This window comes from Cylas formicarius, unplaced genomic scaffold, assembly GCF_029955315.1.
Source record: "Cylas formicarius isolate icCylForm1 unplaced genomic scaffold, icCylForm1.1 PGA_scaffold_1__22_contigs__length_36826433, whole genome shotgun sequence".
NCBI lineage: Eukaryota > Metazoa > Arthropoda > Insecta > Coleoptera > Brentidae > Cylas > Cylas formicarius.
This window is the reverse complement of record NW_026844264.1, coordinates 12820766-12838475: the sequence shown is the minus strand read 5'-3', so window position 1 is coordinate 12838475 and position 17710 is coordinate 12820766. Positions and strand designations below refer to the sequence as shown.

Sequence of the window (17710 nt, the reverse complement as noted above, 5' to 3'; positions counted from 1 at the left end):
TCGTTTAGTTTAAGAACGGGGAAGTCGTTCATTGTTTGTTATTGCGTGGCTCGAGTTGATTGTAGAGCAGACCCCGGTTTAATTTTAGAACACACGGGCTCAGTTAATTTCGCCTTCCCTCCCGAAAAAAATAATACGGGTTGAGGAGCTTATATTTTAAACCGTATCAGTACTGGTAACCACTTGGCAAAATTCACACATATTTTCCATATATTTTCGTATTTCCACGATATTCTATGCAAGAAGTTCTTGTTACCATTTTTTATTTTTATAGTATCAATTCAAGAACCCGAAATCCTCTCTCGTCGGGGTGTGATGGGAAACAGATGATTAACCAGCATTATCAAATCTTCGTACGGCTAGGTTTAGCCTCTAGTTTTTCTATCGTGCATTTGCACAATGCGTGTGTTAAATCAAAATAGGAATAGGCATGCCTCTCTAATTTAGCAGCCGGGGTACCATGCGTCAGATAGACTAGACACATTTGAACCTAACATTTTCAGATACATTACAATGACATTCTCCCGTTTGCAGTTTATTTGCTAACAATCAGCAGCATAGACGGGATTTATTATAGGTTGTAGTTAGGATGAAATTAAAAAATATTATCTGGTATTATAACTTTTTACGTCTTGTAATGTAATTTATTTTTTGCTCGACAATTTTAGTGCATGTTACTTCCTCCATTTCCAAGTGGTACTATAATTAAATAAATAAATAAATTATGCTTTGGTCCAACAATAATGCAAGATAAAATCAGGAGCAAAATATCTGTTGGAGCAAACAAGACATATATACTGGCTTAGGAACTCTAGGGAACGGTAAGTTTGCATTGCCATGATGACTTCGCTAGATAAAACATAAGGATCTCAATTGCTCGTTGGTTCCTAGAATAAATGCGAATGCCGTCACACGATTGGTGCTAGCAGCAATTCGCTTACCTAGATTTCGCGATTGTGAAAGTTAAGGCGAATTTATTTAGAAGGGGACCTTTTAACGCAGCGCGATGATCTTCAGATTCGAAGCGAGTTAATGATTGCGTTACTGGGCGGGCTAAAATCGTCATTTTTCCCGTTTGACGAACCGCTGCTGGGTGCAGATATTTTATCTCGGGCGTAAAGTTCACGTCGTTTTGGGAAACGGCCCTGCCGAAAACTGACGGTCGCGAAAACAAAGCAATTAAAATGTCGCTTGAATTTGATAGCCTTGGAGGTTCGCCGAGGTCACGGATAAAGCCCGAACCGATTTTATAATCACAAATTTGTTTGCTTGCACGGGAATGCAAATTAAAAAAAAAATCCAGTCAGATTACCTTCGAACCCTGACGGCTTTACTCTCATTGCACGTAATTCCAAAGAAACACAGACTTGACGGAATCGTGTTATATTTCTTCGAAAATTTCGTCCCGCTTGACATCTAGTTATTATTGTTTCATTGCTATTAACATACATTAACTGTGGGAATACCACTTTACGCTACGATCAATATCGTTTGGGAGCCCTGACATATCCTTAATTGAATTCCCTCACAAGCCTAAAATTCATGAGTAAAACGCAAAAAAGTTGAGGTTGAATTATTAAGACATGTTGTGAATAACGCAATAACTGAATTGAGTGAACACAACCTTATTTTTCTTTTCCTGATGCATTTTTGCTTTAATACAATTCGTTTCAAGCAAGTTTGCATTTTTTACAATACAATAATGAAAATGAAATACAAATGAAAGGAAACGGTGAGAAGCATCGTTACTTACCAACAACCAAATAAGCAAACTTGGCTCGCGTGCACTTCTTTAAAATTCATCTCACACAATTTCTACCATGACCTCAATATCAAATATCCAATTGAAATCATTTTATGATTACACTCTGTGAAATTTTACACGCTTATTCGGGCATAATGGCAGATAGGTTTGGTGGTAGCACCTCCATTTCGAATGTCGGACAACATTTCGAAGAGAAAGGTCATGGAAAAACTAATGCCTCTAAATCTTCATTCATTTGAAAACAAATGAACATTGTTATCTAGCTGCCGTATAGTTAGGTTTCGATCTGTCTCAAAAAACACGTTTCTATCGTTAGCAACATAGTAATTTACAAATCGTGTATGAATAAGTAAATATGAGGCTATCTGAGGCCTTTCCAGGTTTGTCCTGATGTCTTAAATATAGTATATTATGCAACAAGTGCGGTAATAAACGTAAGCGTTTAATAAACGAGTGACTTAAACAGTTTACCGAATGTGTTGCACACTATACTTTTTCTACGACCGTTAGTTTTTGGGTACATTTTCGTAAAACAACAAGAATACCATTCACTGACAAACGTCAACATTCAAGGCGTGGGAAATACCTCCGAAAACATCCGACAACTCCCAAACCAGTGCGGTAAAATCCCGGAAATGTCCGAAGTGGCTCGGATCCGTGGGAAACAATGTGATGCTTCCCGCACACTAGATCGGTGTGTAATTAGGCATTTTACAGACGGGAGTAGAAAAATAAATTTTTCTACACCAAGGTTAAAAATTTAGATTAATCGTGATTGTTGAAAATGGTTATCTCCTAAATTGCATTTTTTTACCCTCATGTTTAAGAAAAACCATTATTCAAACAAAACAGATTAGACTACGTAGTTGAAGTAATCGCAAGAAAAGGACGAACAAAAATGACGTATGATCCAAAAACTTCGCACCCTTTTCCAGTACGTCCTCAAAATAGTCCAACTTTTCCATGTTTTACAGATCGCAGGTAACAATGGCCGAAGAGTTTCAGAAGATAGATTTTGTGAGACTTGCTTAGCGACGTCGCAAGAGAAAAATAAAAAAATAAACAAAAACTCACCTTGATACTGTCGTAGCACGCGGTCACGCGGCCATTTTGCACTTCCACGTTGGCTGGGGGATGCGCGAACTTGCATTCGGTGTCCGGTCTGGAACACTTGTTCCTCTGGAACTCCCTGCACACCTCCAGCTGGAGCCAGCGCGAATCCTTTCCGTTCAACAAGTTGACCATTGCCATTGTGGTTTCGTTCGTGATTTTTTTTATTTTTTTTTTTTTTGTTTGTTTCGGTTTGGTAAATTGTCGTTAATGTAAATACTCCGAAAATAGCACTTGCCGTTTTTAGAAGAGAACAACAACGTTGTAAAAGTGGACGCGAATAATCACTCTGGACGTGGCGCGGCAACGTGGTGTAGGCGGCGCGGCGGCGATACGACGACACACACACAAACTTAGAAACCTTACGAGATTTCGGAAAGTGTAGAATAATAATTATTGTCCATTTCGAGTAACTACGTTATCGTGTTTTAAACTATCACTTTTTCGGGTTGGTGCTTCTTTTGACGGTACAAAAATAAAATTCGATCACAACACAATTACTGTTCTTCTCTTAAAAAAAGCAACGGACTAGACGGGCTGACGACGACGACGACGGCGACGCGGATTTTGTTTCGTTTCGATATTTTTGTTGAACTTTTCTACAAAATCGCACAAGCGGGTATGCAAAAAAGCGAAGCGATTGTCGAACTTTTTACGGACAAAATGGTGGTTCTAGCGCATGTTACGATTCCTGGTTGCTACTGCTCTGTCAGATTGTTGTTGCTGCTGACGCACGGCTAGTCGTCTTCTGTCTGCAAAAGCAAAAGCAACAATTAGATCCACCTCTACTCTCTTTCGATGCTCTCACTCGCACGCGCATACGTATGGTTCCTCTCTCTTTCTCTCTCTCTCCCTCTCACACTCGCGACGCAAATTCGCGCGGCTCTACAGATCCGAAGCTGCGGCGCGCGACGTTGCCGCCTCCGGGGGTTTTACTAGCGGTTAGGACCATTAATCTTAGTAACGAATTTTTGTTTAGCTTCGTGGAGGACGCAGGACGCGTGGGTTACACGGTCATCTTTTTATTTGGTTTTGAACGACGACACATCAGTTTAGCGCAACTAACGCACGAAGAAGCAAATAAAATTTAATAGGAAATGACCGCCCACTGAAGCAACGCAGCGTAAAACCGAACCATCTCGAATTATTTAATAATGTATAACAGTGGCTAACAGGGGGAGAACCTGGCAAAGCCCCCTTAATCTTCTCCGTTCATACGTAATTAGGTGTTATCATCATTTGCGTTAATTTGCTAATATGCATTTCCTTTAGGAGAAAATTTCTAAAATATCTATCAAACGCTTCAAAAAGAAAATCGTTAAAATAACAAAAAGACAGTTTGGAAAACAAACAAACGTTTATTTACGGATTCGAAATGCAAAAAGGAAGTAAAGAAAGCAAAATTACTAAAAGCGATATGGATATAAATGATAACTGCCGTAAGGAATAATATCTCTAGTATTACAATGATATACTGAAAAACTGCGCCCTACGCACAAACAGTCCCCGTCCATGAATGTGCATAGAATTGACAATTACATTTGCACTCAGCGTAACAAACCCGAAGGACTTCGAATGACGGCCTTCATTTGGCAAACAAGTTCCGGTTCAACGGAGACGAACTCTATTTTACTGAATAAAATCCCTAATCTTGTAAATTCGAAAATAAATATTTACCATGTAAAACACGGAAAATACATTTAAATTACAATATCAAAAAAGTGTTGAAAAAAAGCGTTTCATGTCGGGCTTGTCACCAAAAAGCTTGATATATTTAAACGTTTAAATTAGAACGTCAAAAAAGCAATCAGCTAAAATAATGAATATTCGTTTGGCATCACGCAATCAATCCGAAATACATATAATCAATTCCATTCAACTAATTAACCCGATGCACATTCCTAGTGAGACCGACTCAAAGCGAGTGCTGCGTAATTAAATTACTTGATAAATTTTTATATACAAAGGTGCGCAATAAAAAATTGTACTAGCGGTACATTCGATTGAAACATTTAAATTAAGGTAGGCCTTTTTCGGAAATTAATTTCATTCTGCCACGAAACCATAAAAAAATAATGCAACAACAACCGTAATACAATAAAATAAATAGCGACAAGAGCGGATAAAGTTGACAACGTCGCACCCGATCTAAACCACTGGCGAATCATCTCAAGGACACGATCGAGAAAGGGTTATAAAGACGACAGATGGACCACGGCCGGACCGGTCAAGATTATGATTATGCAACAATAGAAGGGGAAAATCCAATCGAACCCTTTCCCTTTCCGAATATTTCTGCTTTCAGAAATATCTACGTTTATGTGGGATTTAAATATCAATAGGTAGGAGAGAATACATACATATTTATTTGAAACGGTCACAATGAGATCGCCATAATGTATGCACCTTGCTTGAATCTTTGAGCATGAGAAAAAGTTACTTTCCTAAAATAACCGCATCTTCATTTTTCTAACCCTTCTGAACTGTAATTATTGAAACCTATATGGCCAGTCGTTCATGAGATTCCTAAGACAACTGTAGTAGACAAAAAGACGAGGTGGTCCGAGAAAGGTGAACAAATCTTTGAAGAATCAAATAACGAGCGATCTATATTAAAAAGTAAATACAGAATGATTTGAAAAACCACATCCGAGACTGTACACCAACACCTGTACGGATTTCATCCTGCATACGTAACTGTTGCCCAACTTTCCATCCGAGATTACAAAGATCAAAAATTGGGCCATAACAAATGTCCCCAGTAACGGCATCGACGATTAATCAATCATAAGAAGACGAAAGATCAACCCAACACCAAACGATTTGTCAAAACAAACAAAAATAAAATACGTAGGTCCTCACCCCTCCAGCTACCACACCAAAATACTCGCGACTCGCTAATCGAGAAGAAATGCAAACAACCTGCGAACCAACAACGGTTTATAGAGTTACGCAATATCTATTTTTGCCCACACTCTGTTATAACTGAAAATCAAGTGTAAACTGTGGCTCTCATTAAATTATCAGCATTATTATTACCCAGTTGCCCCGACCTTGTTGCCCGCGGTCTGACTCAACCGCGCTCTCGAACATGCGCCGCTACGGCCTACGTTGACGAACACGACCATTTATAAGCAGCTTAATGTGCATAAAATTGTTATCTTTTTAATGTCAAGCAACTATGTCGCGCGTTTTTCTTTTGTTTCCACCTTTCACGAATGACTTAACGCCGTTTTAAGTGGCTCCGTTTGCGTTTTTACGATATTAACAACGACGGTATTACATATTTGCAAAATAAAAAATGTCTGGCACTTTTATATACTCCAACGTCACGGTAGTGACAAACGGAAAAAACACGAAGAGTAGTGCGACAATTACCAAAAAACAATTGTTAAGCACCATTTGTGGTGTAGAAACATAAGGAGAAAATTAAGTAGATGTTTGGCGCAAAAATTGCCTCGTTTTCGGAATAACACGTCATACATGAACGAATAAGAGCAGTTATAGATTGACACCATGCATGGATGTCCCTACCTAAAAAATTGCTAAGGAAATACGAAAAAGCATTTAGAAAGAAGATGAAACCAAGAGGACTCAAAACTTCCACCGTCTTCAGTTTTTCTGGTCAGTATTCGTCTGATCTCTTCTCGTTCTTTCGCTATCCGCACATCCTGTCTCTAGTAACAACATTTTCGCCAACCCAAGCGTACCACTAAATAAAGCGCATCATCAGATTGACTGGACCAAACTGAACACCTTAACCCAAAATCTTCCGAATTGGTGTAGTTTACACTTATGCATGTGTACAAAACGTTATAAGTCAGAAAATTGCAAAAACGTTTTGGTAAGTATGTTGTTATCGAGACCGTAATATCAAATTCGGTGATTTATTTCACCTCAAAATATTTTTGGCTCATTCAAATTGAAGACCGCTTCTTTAACGGTTCTCTCTTACCAAAGTTGTTTTGTGTGTATTATTTCTCTCCCGACTCCTGGATTTGGTGTTGATTTTCCCACATGAACGTCATTTTTAACGCAAAAAAAATAGTAGAGACGAACGTGCGCACCTTCCATGCGTAGTAAATTTCACCTGTTAATTTATGAGACAACCTGTCAAATAATGTTTTTTTCTTGTGCCCACGCGTCCAATTTTGGAGATCGCTTGTTGCATTCGAAATAATCGAAGGCGTTCCCTCTTCTCTTCGCCGTACATTAATCAGCCCGGCCCACGACCGATTCGTTCTCATTGTGTCCGAACACGAATGTGCACCGACTTTAATTTTTATTTATTTCAAATAATTAAAAAGCCAATTTCGAAATTGTGCAACGTTGGCGTCCAATCATGGCGCACCCCTTCGCGATTGTCCCAACAAGATGGTAAATTAAATGTTGACGCTACAACCACGACTAATATAATTTCTTGGAAATGAGTTTCCTTAAAAAAGCATCGTCGTTCAGCAGCTAACGTAACAAACAAAGTGTAACAGATGATAACAACTTCGTTATGAGAACGTGGATTCAGAAAACAATAAAAGACCTTCATTCACATCAATGAATCAAATCGTTTGTGATATTCTATCTATTATTGATATTTGACACTATAAGGTGTAACTCATACATAAATTCAAATTACTTTCAAAGAAACTTATACAGAACATTGAATGTAGAATGTAAACAGTATAAATTCAAAAAAACAAATCACATGCTGGCACCCTTTAATGTTTTCATCATATTTTTACCTAACCAACACGCTTTCTTTTTTAAACACACACAAATTTTTAACGAATTAAGTATGCTCGATGCAAGACAATTCTATTTTCAAAAAATAGCAGTAGGAATCTTTTTAAATAAAATTCCTATTAGAAATTATGAACATCTTTACTCAACCAGAAACAGAATGAACTAAGCTACTGTCAAACCTAAGGTATCTAAAACAATAGGACAGAGATGTTTTCTTTATCTCGGTGCAACAGTTTCACAAAAACTAATAAGATTGGTTAATTAATAGTAGAACACTTTCGTTATTTCAAATCGGATTAAAAACATTTATTAAAACTGAAATAACTAGAGACGAAACCCATTCTATAATAAATTTGAAAAACAACTAATTTCAAATTTATTAATTTAATTTATATTTACTCTCTATGCCTACTAAGTTGAAATTACTAATCTAATTTATTTACTAGCGAAAAAATCCAGAATTATTAACGTATTTTCTTTCCTTTTTCCAGAATTTTTTTAAATTTTTTCTTTTGGTTCTACCAAGGTTTTTAAAAAAATGCCTTGAGGCTTAGATTTTGGTATAGTATTCAGTCGTCCACGTGGTTTATAGTTTAGCTAATAGTATCCTGGTGAAGTATTCAGTACGTACGCATATTTCCAATTGCGAGGTTACTCTTGTAGAATGGCAACTGTATTTATTGGCTTCGTGGGGTATATTAGACTTGTCTTATAACACTATATTTGTATTTTCTGATAATAATTGCTATACAATAACAATAATATTAACAATAATAAAGTACGACCACAATAATTAGTAAATTCAACACTACCACACTACCAGCGGTAGCCATTTATTATATGCCGTCCAATAATCACTCAAAAGTTTCTTCTAATTGTATTGACTTGTTTTAATTCTATACTTCTTAATTTTAACGTAAGTTCAAATTTTTAATTTTCGTTGTAAAATATTTATAGACCTCAAGAAGGCATATGATACCATGCCGATAAATAAGCTATCGGATACTTTGACAGGAAAAAAAGTACCAGTGACGGACATAAACGCATTGAAATAGTTCTATCATAACAGAAAAAACTTAGTAAAAATTGGAAAAGAAACTTCTCAAGAATTTTTGGTAAATAAAGGCCTGAGACGGGGACGTTGTATTTCTCCCACTTTATTTAAAATTTACATAGATAAGGAACAGTGAGTTCATCTACAGTCTATTATTTGCAGATGATTCAATTAATATTAGCAGAAGATGATGACGATATAAACTATATGTTTAGAAAGCCTGTAGCAGAATACAAGAAATAAGTCCTGGAAATAAATATGGAGGAAATCCAGTACATGACTATTGGAATAAATGAACAAGATTTACACATTGATGTGGGAACTATTAAACATACAAACCAGTATAAGTAAGTGACTATAACATCGGACGGAAGAGACGAAGTGGACGTACAAAACAAAATTAATAAAGGAAAAATTGTTGTACGTCAATTACAGCCAGTATTATGGAACGACTTAATTTCCCAAAAAACTAAGAGGGGGATGTTTAATTCCTTTGTTCAAAGTACAATTACGTATGGGTCAGAGGTTTGGAAAATGTCAAAGGCTATGAAAGAAAAGCACCTTAATGGACAAAATCAAAAATGACGAAATTTTGAACAGAATGAATGTAGAAAAGACACTTTTAGATACTATTGAAGAAAAACAACTACTGTGATTTGGACATATGAGTCGAATGAGCGAACACAGAATAACCAAAAAAAATTATGAGTGGAGGCCATCACAAAGAAGGAAAAGAGGCAGACCACGGAAAAGCTGGAAGGCTATGCAAAAGAAGAAGTCTCACAGAGGATATGTACAGCGATCGAGATGCGTGGAGGTTGGGATGCGGTAAACGGTCAAGGCTGCAGCCAAACCGCTTTTATATTTATATTGTAAAATGAATTGATATATGAGCATTCGTAACTCACTGTTGTAGGAGTTTTCGTAAAGAGAATGTATAAAAAAACGTCCATACATACTATAACTATAAACTCGTTACGTATCAGGTTCATTATTAATGTAAGCTTCGGTTCGATGAGTCATCTTCCCACGCGACGTGATTCTCGCGTTACTGCATAACGTCTACGCCGATTAATTAATTAAACAAACATCTTTGAACGGCAAAGCGTGAAGCTTCCTCCCATTAACCCCTACACCCAAATTCACGCACGCCCCCGAAAAAGCAAAATAAATTTTCGCCGACTATGCTTAATTTTTTTATTTCAATACGTGGGCGACACGAGCTAACGTTTGGATGATCAAAAATGGTACGCGCAATTATGTCTCAATGACGACAACGATCTTCGGATTTAAACAAATCTTTTATTTGTTTTTGTAATTTTTTCTTCGGAATAACCAACAGTGAGCTAAAGAGCGAGCTGAATAAATGGTTAGAGACCCTCTGCTCTGCATGTTCCGTCTCATCAAGGACAAGAGCGCACCACATAGAATAGTGATTGGTTAGTTGGGAACTAAAGATAAGAGATTAAGGAGCTCCTGGACAGAGCAAACCGTTTTACATCAAGCCTAGCCGCTCCACGTAGGCAATGACAGATCAAAAATTTGTCCAAGGCCTATGATTGCCTAGAGAGAGAGTCATATCTAAGCCAACGTCCTCAAATCGTTAAAGTCTACAAAAATCGACAGGGTGAAAATCAAAAGTTTGCTATAATAAACATGGCGTAGCTCAAGAAAGTACATTAGGCCCCATAATGTTTGTTATATTCATCAATGACATATATACCGATAAATAAGGTTTCAGACAAATAAAAAATTAATTGGCTCCATTGGCTGTATAAGCTCCCAAATGAATCCGAATCGTTACTTAATTGAATTATTCCTGGATAACAAATTAATTCTTAACACAGACAAAACAAATGCCGTATTCTTCAGAACCAAACAGTCTAATGTAAAACCTCAACCTAGACAATAAAAACCTACGCATGTCGGAAAATATAAAATTTTTGAGCTTATATCTGGCCCCGTCTTTTCAAACAACTCAATTAATAACTAAATTAAATTCAATCTGTTATGGTATTAGAACGGGTGCTAGGCTAAGCGAAAAAACACTAACGGTATTATATTTTGCTAACTCCGAATCAAGAATGAAATACGGAATATTTTTTTGCCCGAAAAATAGTACCATTCAAGAATGGTTCATAAGTCAGAAAAGGGTGATCAGAGTAATTAGAAAAATGTTATATAATCAAACGTGCCGAAATGTGTTTAAACAAATGCGACTTTTAACAGCATAAGCTCTATACATATTTGAATGCTTTATCTTCCTTTACCGAAATAAACATTTATTTCAACGACTAAATACAGAAAATTATAATACGAGATCGGAACACCCTATCCCTTGCATCGCTTGCAAATCACTCAAAAGACGTCTGAGTACTTATATGTGTGTAAAACTGTTTAATATACTACCTCTGAATGTTAGACGAATTCATAGGATAGGAATGCGCTTAAAAGCAAAATTAAAAAACCGTTAATTGAACTTGAGCTAAACATGTAAATAATCCTTAAGAATCCATTAAGAATTTAATGTAGTTTACGATTATTCTACCAATAAGAACCTCTAGTTGTCTACTGCGGGTCTTTGACGTCATTTCATTTATTGTTTACATGGGTAACAATTTATGGAATAAAGAACTATCTATCTATCTATCTGCCGTAAGAGATGGAGATGATTAGCCAAGTATGGCTTCGTGCCTACACGAGGGGTTAGGACATTCTTACTGTTTCGTCTTCCTCTTCGCACACCCTGAAGGTGGGGGCGTGCTACTCAAATCCAATCTGAATTGGTAATTTGTAAATTGAGTAATAACCCTCAAGAATACCTATAACTATGCGCGGCTTCTTTGTGGATACATATTGTTTAGCCGCTGCTTCATTTGGATAGCTCAGTAGCTTCCTAGCTAGTTACCAGTATTCTTTTATCGGCTGTTTAATGACTTAAAGTTTAGTCCGGAGTAGCTTCTGGTCAAGCATGATTTTCTGGAATGCGCATTATCGACCGACGCGTTCCGAGAACAGAGTGACATTCTATTGCTAGTTCTGGCGTAAAACGTGGTCTGCGAAATGGCACAACTGCTTGCTTGCTATGTGAGTGATACGATGACGTATTCCTTTCGCCAATCCTCCTGTTGGCTTCTTCAGAGTTGGAATGAAACTGGCTCGCATTTTACTCTGTACCTGCTTATATATTGTTTGAGGGGGGCGGAGCTAAATGAGGGGCATAAGAACCGTCTCGGATGACTGATACCCATATTGGTGATAGGTAGAGACATGAGTCGCGGTTAAGATTGTTAGGTTGTTTATAGATTTCTATAGACTCTCGTATTTTTCGTTGGTAGAAGAACTGATTGCATGCAAGAGTTTTAGTTTTATCGAATAAAATTTTATGTCCGGTTTCATGAGTGTCTTTGGTAACAGCTGATGAGTTATTTGCCTTAGTCATAAGGCTCTTTCGTATTCTTTGAGCCTAGTTGATGTTTTTCGTCTGGTCTCTCCAATGTATTCTTTGCCGCATATGCATGGAATGTTTTAAACTCCTGGCATCTCAAATGGAATTTTATCTTTGACGGACCGAAGATGTTAAGAGATTTTTGGACAAGTGGTAAATCTGGTTTTGACCATATACTTCTTTAGAACTTTTGATATGTGGTCAGTGATATTTTGAATGTAAGGAAGCACCACAGTGGCAAGTGTAGGATTGCTTTCGGCCTCGTTGCTATTGGAAGGTTGTGATGAAGTGTATTCTTTGATCGAACGCTTAATATCTTTAATGTGGAAATTATTACATTGAAGAGCAGGGGTAAGGCAGTGACTCGGGCCGAGATAGTTTTACGGCTCTGTAAACAAGAGAGTTGATAACTGATGATTTTTCAGCCGGATGGTGATGCATTAAGTTATAGGTGTGCGTAAGTTTTCTGCAAACACAATGGCCCAATGTTAGGTCTGATTTTCTATCGACAAGAATATCTAAGAATGGAAGGTTATTATTAGTTTCAATGGTAAAACGTCATAGAGTTTAAATGTCTAAGAAAATCTACTAGGGTTTCTTGACGACCATGAGGCCAAATAACAAAAGTATCATCGACGTAGCGTTTCCATAATTTTGGTTTTAGATGAAAGGTGTCGAGAGCTTTATTCTCAAGGGCTTCTATTTTTTTACTCTTTTACAATGTCGGGGCCACCATAATGACGAAAACAAAATGCAAGTCGATATTTCTCAGCCGGGGCGGTCAAAACCCACGCGATCCGAATAACGTGCGAACAACACCTAAAGGGATAATATTTTACGGGTTCCGAATGCGTTTTCGTGTCAAACGAATTTCGTAAGAATTATTCCGCATTAAGCGCGGTCCGCGAGGGGCCAACGACCGACAATTTGGGTGGGCCCCCGTCCGGCCCCCCTACACCTCTTGCAACATGCAACGCGGACTTTTTTTTGCCATTCTAAATTCAAGCGAGTGTGCGAACCGCCGCGGCCGCCCATTATTTTTCGGGTTCGGTTTGTTACTTTCGAAAGCGAGCCGAAATACTTGCGCGTATTCCGGTGGTGGTTCGGCCTTTTCATCCGTCGGCAGGCGGCGGAGCGGTTTTTTTTAAACGAAGCTGATCGGGCGCGTCTCAAGTATTTGGGTCGGCGACATTTTAAGTTTGATGCGCGACGACCTGTCGTCGACGGGACACTCACTACTTATAATCTATTTTGAAAATCGGTTAGCCGTCCGCTAAAATACTTCACGTTCCACATATTCTACGAAAAGTACGTTTCTAGTTTAAGGGGGACCGCGAAAATAAAACAGTTTGGTATTTACATTAGCCCGAGCGATGGATACCCTTCAATTGAGTTGGTAGCGAATTGTCGAATCTTCAAATTGTGGAAACTCCCGTGTTCGGGTTCGGCTGGTGGGTAGTTTGTAAGGGAACACCACAAAATGGTAGAACGGTGTTCGGTCCCTTTTTCGGAAAGTCTGTAGCAGACGGTCAAGCGGCAGAATTTGCAATTTGACAGTCGATACTAGATAGGTATAATCCGAATACGAATTAGGAGAAGGGTGCTGGTTTTAAAGATACAGACAGGACGGATATCGGTTGCTAAATCCACAACAGGACACATGAATTCCTATGCATACGATCAATTATTGTTTCCAAAAAAATATAGGTTAATTTTATCGAAGGGTGCTGCAAATGGCATTGAAAAGAATATTTTTTATTAACCCGTGAGTTATCTTTTGAATATTTTGTTGTCATCATATTAAAAGTTTACATCTTTCAAATCAAATTTATGAATTAATTTTTTAGCAAAATAGATAGGGTTTACACCCTTAGAAGCTGACTGAATTCACTGTGCAATTTGTCCTAGCCAGTTGCGAGTGAGCCTTGGGATAACACACATTTACGGGCCCCTACTTTACTTACTTACTTTACAAATAAGATGGGGCATCTCCCATAGCCACATGAGAATCACATAAAAATGTGCTTATGGTGATTCAAAAATAATTTAAATCTACAGCAGCGTGGACCTGACTTCTGTACTCACGGCTTCAGAGAGGTCCAGAAATGTGACCCCACCAAATCGTTTGTTGTTGCATTGGTGTAGCAGAAAACATTTGTACTGATTGTTCTCTTTTATGATGTAAAACTGTTCAAATGGATGAAATGAAACAAAAATTTAAAGCACAAGCATTTTAATAATTATTCCCAAAACATAGTATAACAATTTTTTCCCAGTCACATTTCCTTGTATTTGACATACAATCCACATAGCCTTGTCCAAGCAAAAGCCCATAACAATATTTTTGATTTTTATGACAAAGGTTGTACACCTTTTTTTTTAATAAGTATTTTTCTTTAAATTTTGAAAAATAGAAACATAATTTTAAGAGAGTACCAACAAAGTATAAACTATAAAAATTGGAAAACTCATAATTTTTGTAAAACCATTCAAGCAGTAATCTTTGAAGATGTGGGTCGCTAAAGACAAGACGAGCTCGAGTGACATGCCTGTCATCATCACTACATTTAAGACTAAAAGAAATCCTGTTGGAATTTTTAAAGACCTAGTACGAAACGATCTCAGCTGTGATGTGTAAGGTGTGAACAATACCGGTTGAAAAATGGAGTCTCTGACAGCACCATTGCAACACTTTTAGGGTTCACCTGCTCTTGTTTCAAAACCCGAGTTTGCACATTTCATAGATACCCTGCAACCCCGCAAGCGGGCAATCTCGTGCACGCTTACAATTACGCAATTGCTCTTTTTTTGCTAGATTAAAGTGAAAATGAAAGCGCCCCGAAAGAAGAACATTCCGCCCTATAAAAACGGCTATTATACGAAATTAAAGCCATCCAGGTAGGATAACGGGCGAGCGTTCGCCCGTACGCGCCTCCCCCCGACCCCTTTTCCCTTTTCCGTGTGTTGTTCCAGACATAAAAAGAGCCGCCCTTATTGTGCGATCTGATGCCGCCACCGGGAATATACGTGCGCCGTCGGGGCCATTTTAAATATTAGGACGGAATCGATTACGCTTTTCTCATCAGGAAAAGTGCGTGAGAAAAATAATGCTGCTCCAATTTCGCAGTTATTATTTGACATTATGATGACAAATTTATCTCCAACATGTTGTCAATTACACGGAAAAAATTGATGCTAATAGACAAGGTGCCCAAAAAAACGACAGCCAACATAACATAACATTTAGAGAAAAAGCAAGAAACTTTCGGCAACGTTTTTTAATACCGCCTCGTTTGAAATAATAATAATAATAATAACAATCATATTTTTTTTATAAAACTTCCGGATTCCTCCTGCGTCGGTTTTTGTTCAGTCTAACTTGCTAACGTTTCGCCAATCATCCTGTTGGCTTCTTCAGTCCTTGACTGAAACTGGCTCGCATTTTACTCTGTACCTGCTTATATATTGTTTGAGGGGGGCGGAGCTAAATGTCGAATCTATTCTAAACAAGCTGCCATCTCAAACGGCTAATGAAATTCGATTTGAAACAGCATTTAGCGCCGCCCCCACATCTCTAAAGAAGGTTTGATTATGGGAAACCACTTAGTCCTTTGTTAGCCGACATTTTTATGGATAATTTGGCAAATACTAGAACATCCTTTAAGTAAAAGTTTTCTTGTGGTGGTACAGATACGTGGATGATGTCTTTGCTTGTTTTGTTGGAACGGACAGACAATTGAATTCTTTTTTAAATTAAAATTAACTCATTACATAATCGTATAAAATTCACTATCGAGATTGAACAGGATAACTCTATTAATTTTTTAGAATTAACTATTACTAAAGCGCAAAACAAATTAGATTTTTCCTCATAAACCTTCACACACGGACACACTCAGACATAACATCTCAAATTACCCTTATACACGCAAAATGGCTGCATTTAACTCTTTTATACACAGACTTTTTAATACACCACTTTCAAGAGAAAATTACAACAAAGAAACTAATATCATTAAACAAATTGCACTGAACAACGGCTACAATCCGTCCATTATAGATAAAATTATAAATAAAAAACAAATACAGACAAGAGTAAACTCTATTTATCCGAAATCAAATACAGAACACGAACAATTTAAAACAATTACATACATAGGAGAACCTAGTGAAAAAGTTTCAAAACATTTGTCAAAATCTAGTTTAAAAATAGCTTTGAGGACTAACAACACAATAGGAAAATATTTATTAAAATCAGGTGTCTACAGGTCGAAATCCGGATCTTGTCCTAAAATTTATATTGGACAAACAGGTAGATCCTTCAAGAAACGCAAATAACGAATATAAAAGAGCGTTTAAAAACAATAGTCTAGATTCTAATTATGCTACACACTTAAACACAGAAAAGTGTGTATTTTTGACGACAATTTTGATATATTACATACCGCTACAAAAAGCAGAAAATTAAATTTGTTGGAAGCCATGGAGATTAACAAAATGTATTGCTTAATGATAAATTAGATTAAATACATCTCTTCTTTTTTGAACTTAAATTCTCGCAACAACATTAATTAAGGTTTTATGGTCAACAAGCAGTTTGTAAATATTACATTTGATAAAGATACGGTGTTGTCGAAACAATTGTCATGTAAAAATATATAATTTCGTAAAAATCTGAACTTTTAGTTCTTATTTATTTTGATTTTGTGTTGAGATAAAGACGCGTGACAATAAAATAGACATTAGCTTTAAGTTGTACAAGAAGACTGAGACCCATCCGTTGAAATCCGAGTTCGGATAGAGAGAGCAAGGGCAGAATTAACTGGAATGAGTAAAGTTCTGTGGAGTCACGAGGTCAGATTCCAATAAAGAATGAAGGAAGATAATCTTCCTTGTTTTTCTCTATGGTATGGGGTTTAGACACTAATAGAAGCCTCGCTAAAAATTATACCGTCATTTGAATTGTAGGTGTATAGACGGCTGCTGAAGATCAGCTGGGTGAAAAAGGTAAGACACAGTGACATACTCCTTCGAATGAATAAAGAATTGGAAATAGTCAATACAATAAAAAGGTGAAAAGTGGAATATTTGGCCCACAAATGAAACACAGAAAAATATGAAGTAATTCATTTGACCATGCCGAAAAAAATTGCCAGTAAACGAGATCCACGAAGATCCAAGAAGAATTTAGTGGTTCAAGAAGCCACGAGAATAGTGTGGAATGATTAGAGTTTAAAAATTCCGTGTAGCAATAAGACAATGAAAACGATCGATAATGGTTATGGCACTTCAAGTAGAAGAAGTTGCATTTTGCAAAGTTCGCGGCAACACGAAACTACAAAATAATATTTTCTTGACATTAGGCCCTCGAAACACAATTATTATTAATAAAACAATAACGTTGTCGCGCTAGAGGATATTTGGCTATTTCGTCATTTCATTAGGAATTATAAACGCTCTGTGTAGGAGTAGGAACAGAATTGTTATAGTAATTTGTCGAATAATTTATCGCGCACATTCACGCGCGTAGAAATTGCGGCATGAATTAAAAATAAGTTGTGCTCACTGCCTCTTATGAATAAGTCCGGTACGA

The 17710-nt window shown here is 37.2% G+C and overlaps 1 protein-coding gene across 10 annotated transcripts in view; it reads right to left on the bottom strand.

Moving 5' to 3' along the window:
* The window catches only part of LOC132697015 (muscleblind-like protein 2a), a 471687-nt gene that overhangs the window by 325595 nt on the left and 128382 nt on the right, over positions 1 to 17710 (bottom strand). For all 10 annotated transcript variants that reach the window (XM_060662254.1, XM_060662253.1, XM_060662247.1 and 7 more), the window contains one exon: positions 2840 to 3627. In XM_060662254.1, the coding sequence (XP_060518237.1) occupies positions 2840 to 3016 (177 nt within the window). In that variant the 5' untranslated portion in view covers positions 3017 to 3627. The remainder of the gene's footprint in view (positions 1 to 2839; positions 3628 to 17710) is intronic.